A 9,034-nucleotide genomic window follows, 5' to 3' on the forward strand; every position below is an offset into this window, starting at 1 on the left:
CGCGCCCATCTGCGTCACCACCGTCTTCCTCCCGGATCCGGCTGACGCCGACAGAGGCGCCGTGGACGCCTACGTCCTGATGGGCACCGGGCAGTCCCTCCTGCTCGCGTCGCTGTCGGAGAAGGCGCCCCGCGTGGAGCTCCGGCCCCCGGTGGTGCTGGACCAGAAGTTCTCCTTTTCCGCGACCGGCCCCTCGCCCCCGGGCATTGTCCAGTTCGAGGGTTACATTCTTGCTCCGTCGGCTCCGGAGGAGGAGAAAGAGGGCGACGAAGACGACGAGGCTGGGAGTTCCAAGCTCGACCATGACAGCAGGGACGACGGCGAGATCGAAGGGCTAGCGGCAGTCAGCCCGAGCGACGACAACAACGTGGAGGAGGAAGAGTTGTTGAGTTCAGAGGATGGCAAGGGGTATCAGGAGGAGGAGGAGAGCGACGGCGATGTCGGCGGACACACGGCTACGGAGAGCAGCGCCGGCGGCGGCAACACGCTGCTGCGCCGCAGGAGCAGGAGTTTCGTCCCCGAGGCCCTGGTGCGGCCCCTCCGTGTGCTGGCGCCGCGGTTCGCCTTGGACAGGGAGCTCGTTCAACAGCTTGAGGCTGGCGCACTCATCGGATTATGTGTGTTCGTCTATCTGGTTGCCTTCTTCAAAGTGATGATCTCGATTCATCTCTCCACCTGAGTTATACTCCTTGATTTGAAGATATTACCGTGACAAATATTTTGCGATGACCTAGCATAAATTCGAGCTCGTCCAGCATCTGGCACACTAGTATAGCTTGAGGTTCTCGGTGTGGCACGTCAGGTGTTCGATAAAATGTCACCAGACATGATGGGTATGTGATTGAAACCGGGGCCGGTTGGGTCGAGAGCGAAACTTGTCTGGTTTGAGAAGTTATAAGGTGCAAATGGTGTATTCTTTCTCTAAAACAAATATGCACTCTGTTTGAAATCATTTTAGCTACTTGTAAGTCACCTGAAAATAATATTTGAGTCGGTGGATTTCGCATGAAGGAAGCAATTGCCGGAGGGAAGGAAGGAGCAGCAGCTGGAGAAGCCCTCTGAGTCTATCTTAGCGTGGCAGGTGACCTCGGTGTCTATCTTAGAGTGGTAGGCAACCCCGGTTTCTATCACAGGAAAAATTTGTTCAAGTTAAAGGGATGGCCGGGGCAGCGTTAGCATGGACGTGGACGATGGTGAAGGCGAGGGTGGGGCGGCAAGATGCAAAACGAGCGGTCAGGTTCCTTCTTCAAGCTCCAGCGCCCCATGTTCGTTTTCTTCTTCAACCGCCCCACGTACGGACGTACCATCCGCCGAACCGCCAGCCATCACCGCCCACGGCTGACGGCTTAAACGAATCGACTGACCATACTGAATTTTCAGTCGACTTGCCCCTAGCCAATCCTATTTGAAATAGAGAAAAGTATTGTGCATAAAAACGTGCAGTTTAGCCCCTGCCAGGACCACCAAAACGTGCACCACCATAAACCAAATGTCATACCATCACCAGTTCACAACGCATGCGCAACAAGTAGTCTGAGTCCTTGCAACGTACACACAGAGAGCGGCATATGTACACGACGCAGAATCCTATCCACACAGCACCTTCCCCTGCCGCCGCCGGTGCGCGACACGCATCGGCATCGTCGATCACCCGGAGCAGCAGAACCACCGCCCTCTGACGCCGCGCTGGCCGTCGTTGTGCAGGACCATCCCGGCTGGATGGTTCGGCCGCACCTTCACCAGTCTCTCGGCTGCCGATAAACACACGTATCAGTACTCCAAGCAGAGCAAGCAGGCCATCGCCGGTCATAGCAAGAGACGAAGCAGATCCAGAAGAAGCATGTAGAGTTTCACAGATGCTTGCCTAGCTCGTAGAAGAGCTCGCCGACGTTCTGCGCAGTCTTGGCCGACGTCTCCAGGAAGAAGAGGCCGTTCCGCTCCGCGTACTCCAGCGCCTCCTGCCCGCATTCATTCAGAGAAAAAACAGAGACGGTGATGGGTTTGACTGACAGATGCAGCACTGGGGTTCTGAAATTTTTGTCTGCAAATATGTCGCAAGTATGTATATACCTGTGTGCCAACCTTCCTCCTTTTTTCCAGATCGACCTTGTTGCCCACTAACGCCATCACCAAATGAGGGTTCCCTGTTTGGATCGATGTGCAGAAAAACCTAAGCACTGACACGCATATTGAGTTCCAGCGACGAGATGGAAGTACATAGACAAGGTGTTCAGTTATCATACCTTGTCTCTGAAGCTCGTCGACCCACCTCTTCGCTCGGATGTACGAATCCTGACGCCCACGCAGCGAAAAAATCGAACAGATTAACGGTCGAACATCAAGCAGGGCAGAGCAATCAGTTTCAGTTTCCATCATCAGACACGACACGATCGACTCATTCATCACAGATTCAGAGAAGATCGCTAAACGATGTACCGACGAGAAGGGGACATCTCTCTCACCGTGCTAGTGATGTCGTAGACGACGACGGCGGCGGCGGCCCCGCGGTAGTACATGGGGGCGAGGCTGTGGTAGCGCTCCTGCCCGGCGGTGTCCCAGATGTCGAACCTGACGGTGGCGTCCTCACCTCCCCCGGCGCCGCTCACGGGCAGCGCCTGCGAGAAGAAGGCCGCCCCGATGGTGGACTCCTGGCACTCGTAGTAGAGCCCCTTGGCGAACCGGACCACGATGCTGGTCTTCCCGGCGCCCAGGTCCCCCAGGAGCACCTGCACACGCACGCGCGCGCGCACGCCGCAAATCGATCGGATCACTCTCGCCATGAAAAGCAGCATGCTAGATCGATCGTTAATTACAAGCAAATGCCATGGCCGAGAGACAAGGTGGTAGGTGGTGATCGGACGGAGAAACGAAAACTGCATGCCTGGGCGACGTACCCACCAGCTTGGCCTGGATGACGCTGCTCGGAGTCGGAGCCATCATCGATCTTGCCGGCCGGGGTCGAGGTGGCGACTATGGCGGCGGTTCGGGTTGTTCACGTGTTGACGGCGGTGAGCGGGAAGAAGCATGTGGTTTTGCACGCAATGTTGCCGTGCGTGCTTACGGCGGAGACCGGTGGTTGTAGGCTTGTATAGCTCCGGCCTCCGGCAAAGCGAGCTGCTGGTAGGTTCAGGTTCAAGACTGTTCGGTAGAGGTCTGTGCTGCGCGCGTTTTTTTGCAGGCGGTGTACTGTGTGCGGGCCCAGACAAGTGCCATAGGCAGACAGTGGCGCCCATGGGCCCCCAGTCACGTTGGGCTTTGGCACTGGACCTTCATTTCCGGCAGTCACGCCGTTCGCACTGCCCGCCCACGGCTACCAAAACAATGATAAACCATCTCAAAAATAAAAAACCAAAACTATGATAAACCCCGAAATCACTAATTAAGGAGTACTCGTTGCAAAGAACACTTCACTTTCCCATGTCGTGACAAGTGGCGCACATGCAGCGCGCCATTTGTCGCAACCTGGGAGTTTTCCCTTTTTTCGTAGATCCGTTTATTCAAACGTTTTATCACTTAAACCGTGCGTCCAAATCTCGAACCGTTTTCATCATTGGATTCCTCGCGTCGAGATCTTCAAAACTAGATCCCATGTTGATAGGTTTTGACGAACTTTTTTGTTCACAAAAAAAGACGAAAAATACGGGCGAAAAAACCAAACCGGGCGCACGGTTTTTTTCCTTTCCAAAAGAGGCATGCCCGTGCCTCTCGCAAAATCACAACCGTGCCTCTCGTGGAAGCAAAACCGTGACTCTCGTGGAAGAAAAAAAATAGAAAACATGTTTTTTTTCGTTTCCGAAAGGCACGGCCGTGACTCTCACGAAAGAACAACCGTGCCTCTCGCGAAAGCAAAACCGTGACTCTCGCGAAAGAAAAAAAAACAGAAAACGCGTATTTTTTTCCCTTTCCTAGAGGCACGGCCGTGACTTTCGTGAAAGCACAATCGTGCCTCTCGTGGAAGCAAAACCGTGACTCTCACGAAAGAAAAAAAAACAGAAAACGTGTTTTGTTTTTCTCTTTCCGAGAGGCACGGCCGTGACTCTCACGAAAGCACAACCGTGCCTCTCGCGGAAGCAAAACCGTGACTCTCGCGAAAGAAAAAAAAACAGAAAACGCGTTCTTTTTTCGTTTTCGAAAGGCACGGCCGTGACTCTCGCTAAAGCACAACCGTGCCTTTCGTGGAAGCAAAACCGTGACTATTGTGGAAGGAAAAAAAATAGAAAACGCGTTTTTTTCGTTTCCGAAAGGCACGACCGTGACTCTCGCGAAAGAACAACTGTGCCTCTCGCGAAACCAAAACCATGACTCTCGCGAAAGAAAAAAAACAGAAAACGCGTATTTTTTCCCTTTCCTAGAGGCACGACCGTGACTATCGCGAAAGAACAACTGTGCCTCTCGCGAAAGCAAAACCATGACTCTCGCAAAAGAAGAAAAAACAGAAAACGCGTATTTTTTCCCTTTCCTAGAGGCACGGCCGTGACTTTCGCGAAAGCACAACCATGCCTCTCGCGGAAGCAAAACCGTGACTCTCGCGAAAGAAAAAGAAAACAGAAAACACGTTCTTTTTTCGTTTCCGAAAGGCACGGCCGTGACTCTCGCTAAAGCACAACCGTGCCTCTCGTGGAAGCAAAACCGTGACTATCGTGGAAGGAAAAAAATAGAAAACGCGTTTTTTTTCGTTTCCGAAAGGCACGACCGTGACTCTCGCGAAAGCAAAACCATGACTCTCGCGAAAGAAAAAAACAGAAAACGCGTATTTTTTTCCCTTTCCTAGAGGCACGGCCGTGACTTTCGCGAAAGCACAACCGTGCCTCTCGCGGAAGCAAAACCGTGACTCTCACGAAAGAAAAAAAAACAGAAAACACGTTTTGTTTTTTCCTTTCCGAGAGGCACGGCCGTGACTCTCGCGAAAGCACAACCGTGCTTCTCGCCGAAGCAAAACCGTGACTCTCGCGAAAGAAAAAAAAACAGAAAACGCGTTCTGTTTTCGTTTCCGAAAGGCACGGCCGTGACTCTCGCTAAAGCACAACCGTGCCTCTCGCGGAAGAAAAATCGTGACTTTCGCGAAAGAAAAAAAAAAGAAAACGCGTTTTTTTCGCGCAAAAAAAATCAAAAATTTTTGATCGAAAAGTTAAGAAAGACCGGAGAAAAACTAAAACGTCGAAAAAACCCGGAAAAAACCGTTTAGAAGCCGAAAACGCGTGCGGAAAAATAAAAAAAAAACAAAATCGAAGGAAGCGTCCAGAGCGCGACACGTGGCGAATGGCTGAGAGCGCGCCAAGTGGCGCTGATCGTTGCGAGGCTCCCGAAGGAGCGCTCGTTAACTAGTTGCTCCCGATAAACCCTTTGCTGAGGAAGAGTTTCAATCATAAGAAAAAACCATTGCTTTGGATAATCTAGATGATTAGCCCCAAAGTAATCCGTGGCCCATACACACCGGCCCATCGTGCAATTCAATAATGTCTACTGCTCTAGTTCAAGTTACGGCTTCGAGGTCATGGCGGCAGCAATGGCTAGGGCCACCTGATGATTATCATCAAGATGAATGTAGATGAGACTGTAGCACGCACTGGCGCTAGCCGGTGCAGTGAGGGTGGTATGCTGAGATGCTGTCAGCAAATTCTTTGGGCTTGCTTTCTCCTGTAAACGAAGTGATGGCGGTGATCAGAAGAACGTTGGAGCAATGGCTCCTCACGGGTGCCGGTCGTTTGGAGCCCCCCTTGGGTACTTGTTGTGCGATATAGGCCTACCACTTCACTCGTCTTTTTACTTTTCTTCTCTCTTTTTTTTTGCGAAATTTTTACTTTTCTTCTCTGCCTTCGGTCGCCTCTTCTTTCTTTATTCTTGGCCTTTTGGCCAGTTGTAAATTTCTGCACCCTGTTATAAATATGAAAAACATGCGATTTTTGGGTCATTAAAAAAAATCTTTGGTAAGCTCCTCAAAGGTGGGCACGGATTCTCTACCTTGCCATGGGCAAGGCAGGAAGCTACAGTGCTCTACCTTTGTCCGGGAGACATTAGATCAAAAGTGGGCGGTCCAGATCGAGGTAAAGACTGTAGCGAGCGAACTGTTTAATGTTCCTGTTCAGATCACTGTTTCAGATACTATAGCGGCGCTGCTGTTGCATCAGATCTGGACGGTCCGTTCTCGATCCAACAGACGAAAGAAGAGGAAAGGCAGAGGTACTGTAGCTCTCTGCCATAGAGAATCCACAGCCCTCAAAGGTATATAAGACCATCGAAGCTCTTTCTTTGGCGGGATATTTGCTTCTTAAGAAAATAGCTTTTTCGAGTGATTCTTTGGCGGTCATCAACAATCTTGAGAGCAGAGCTTTCTGCTCATATGGTATGGTGGTGAAGGAGTGAATTTAGAGAGTATAAAATTTTGAGGCACATAACCTTGCAAAGTCAGCCTATCATGTGGTCGCCATGTGTGGCTCCTGTCACCCCTTCCCCTCTTGGATTGTGTGGGTTTTTTTTTTGTCAATAATGCAATCCAGTTGCTAAAAGGCATGCTAAGCTTTTGCTTACCCTTTTGTTTGATTGCGTCGTCTTATTGCAATGTTGGGAAATATAATCTTTTCAAAGACTTCTGTTGTCGAAAACTGGTGGAACTAGTCCCCACAGGTATACCTGGCCATATCTCGGGCCGGGGCGGGCTTCGGGCCGGGCCAAAAAAGGCCGGTGCTGAAAACCTAGGCCCGAGCCCGGCCCGGCCCGAACCTGGAAAAGCCCGACACGGCCCGCTCGGCCCGGCCCGACCACGGCTAAAAATCAATTTTTCACAGGCCCAAGCCCGACCTGATCTGCCCGTCGAGCTTGATTTTCAGGCCCGAGCCCAGCCCGATGGCATGTTCGGGCTCAGCCCGGCCCAGGATTTTTGGGCCGGGTCGGGTTGGGCCGTCCGGGCCGGGCTGCCCATGGCCAGGTCTACCCACAAGTTATGGAGCCAACAAAGGCGTCTTCAAAAGATAGTAATGCATCCTTTATTTTTACTAGAAGGTTTTGTGTTTTTGTTTCAGTTTCATTTGTTTGGATGTACTTTGTTTGGTTAAAATCAATTGAACTGGCAATTTTTCAATCAACTTAGAAAATTAGTTATTTCATAGTCGCTAGATCAATGTTTGGTTCTTAGCGTCAACTTTGATATAGTTTTTGCCTGATTTTTTTTTTCCATTTTGGCACATATAATGTGGTCAATGACCACACCATCGTTATTGGAGCCACATAAGATGATTTCTCTTTTATTTTTTTCGCTTCGGAAATTTGGTATTAGCTGTGTTGGTCCCTCACTTCCAATTAAAATCGCAAACAACTTTCCACAGCAATAATAGATAATAATAAATATTTAAAAAACAGAAGTTTCTTCCTATGTGCTCATATACATATTTCAGAGAAAACAAACCGAACTTTCCAGTCCAGTGAATTAGTTTTTTCTCCTAGTGTTTTTTTATTGCTTGATGCTACAGAATATGGAGTATGATCAATCATGCGTACTACTTTCATTCATGCGAAAAATAATGATCTATGCATATGGCAACATGTAAGGCTAACTCCAATGCGCAACCCCATCCTGTCCGCTCACGTCCGTTGGACCAAAACGGATAGATGACGCGGCTCAACGCGCGGCCGCATCCTCAAATTTTGTCTATTTGGCGTCCGGCCCGCCCATTTTCGGCGCAAACATGCGCTCGGTTTGCGTCCAGACGGACGCCGAACGGACGGGCATGCGGTTGCGGATCGTCCGCCTCGGGGACGCGTGGCGGCCGCCCAACTACCACCACCGCCCAAAGTAAATGCACACGCACGACGGGCCCGACTATCAGCCACATGCATTTGCGGTCGTCGTCCTTCTTAAATTGGAAGCCGTGGACCGGCCAGTCCACAGCTTCCACTTCCCGGCCAGCCTGCCTCCTCAAATCCCGACAACAAACCCTAGCCCTCCCCCTCTCCGCCGACGACAATGGTGGGGCGATGGTTCCCCGGCCGCAAGACGATGCACGACCACGAGGCAGGGTCGTCGTCCGGTCCCCGTCGCCGCTCCTCCCCCTCGCCTCCACCTCCACCTCACCCCCACCGGCCGCGTTCCGTATCGCGTCGGGCGGCGTCCCACCTTGCCAACGGCCGTACATCAAGGCGGAGGTGTGCCAGCGGTATTGGGAGACGCGCACGCCGTTGTCGTGGGGTGACGAGCACCTCCCCAACAACTGGCACCCCTTCGCCGACCGCGTGCCTATGCCGCCGGCGACGGTGAGCGGCCGCACCCGTCGGGATGAGATCCAGCGTCGCCGCGCCTATCTGCCGCCGGAACTCCTCCACGACTATACGTGGTGGACTTGCCGCTCTGGGATTCGTGGCTCCGCGACGAGCACGACATCCGGCGGCAGTCCTATTTTCCAGGTCGCCCGCGCGCCTCTGGCAGCCACCTCCATACGCCGACCTCACCGGCGACGAAAACGAGTAGACGGCGGCCACGGCAGGCAACAACGTCTAGGGCAGCGGCGATGGCCGCTTTTTTTGATGTTTTTATTATGTTGTTTATATTAATGTGTGAACTTGGGGTGATGTGGACGTTTTAATGCCTGCGTTTAATATTTTCGAGGTTGTTTTATGTTTTAATTTTTTTGGTTTTGGGGTTTATTTTCACGTCCAAAACAAACGGACGGTTTGGGGTGCGGCCGACCCGTTGGGCGCACCGATGCCCGCACAACCACAAGCGAACGGCCGTGTCCGTTTTTCTGCCCCAAACGGACGAAATTCGGGCAAAGAAGACGTCCCTTTGGGGTCGCGCGTTGGAGTTGGCCTAAAAACGCGCGCGGTAAACTGGCATTTTAGAGCGCGCGGGACGTTTTCGCGCGCTCCAGCAGAGGCGGGAAACTAGCACGCGTGGGAACGATTGCGCACGTGCGATAAAAAGCGGGAGCTCGCGCGCTAGATTTGGCACACCGTGTCCGGCGCGCCTATAAATGGCAGCACCTTTTGCTGCTCTCTAGTCGCTCCCTCTACCGCTTTCTCTTCTCGCCGCCGACACGCCACC

The 9,034-nt window shown here is 52.1% G+C and overlaps 1 protein-coding gene across 1 annotated transcript; it reads right to left on the reverse strand.

The window, feature by feature from the left end:
* Positions 1 to 1,471: 1,471 nt before the first annotated feature.
* Positions 1,472 to 3,086, reverse strand: LOC109752350 (ras-related protein RHN1). Its single transcript, XM_020311244.4, has 6 exons — positions 2,899 to 3,086; positions 2,463 to 2,726; positions 2,244 to 2,292; positions 2,071 to 2,144; positions 1,865 to 1,958; positions 1,472 to 1,751 (listed from the first exon to the last, which is right to left on the reverse strand). Exons 1-6 carry the CDS (start codon positions 2,938 to 2,940, stop codon positions 1,648 to 1,650), a joined length of 627 nt encoding a protein of 208 aa, XP_020166833.1. The 5' UTR covers positions 2,941 to 3,086; the 3' UTR covers positions 1,472 to 1,647.
* Between the last annotated feature and the right edge of the window lie 5,948 nt (positions 3,087 to 9,034).

This window comes from Aegilops tauschii, chromosome 7, assembly GCF_002575655.3.
Source record: "Aegilops tauschii subsp. strangulata cultivar AL8/78 chromosome 7, Aet v6.0, whole genome shotgun sequence".
In the NCBI taxonomy this organism is placed as follows: domain Eukaryota; kingdom Viridiplantae; phylum Streptophyta; class Magnoliopsida; order Poales; family Poaceae; genus Aegilops; species Aegilops tauschii.

Coding starts and splice junctions, on each gene's coding strand:
- LOC109752350 (XM_020311244.4), bottom strand. CDS start 2,940: ATGATGGCTCCGACTCCGAGCAGCGTCATCCAGGCCAAGCTG. Junction 2,727..2,898: donor GCGTCATCCAGGCCAAGCTG/GTGGGTACGTCG, acceptor GTGCGTGTGCAG/GTGCTCCTGGGGGACCTGGG. Junction 1,752..1,864: donor CGAGCTCTTCTACGAGCTAG/GCAAGCATCTGT, acceptor GTTTATCGGCAG/CCGAGAGACTGGTGAAGGTG.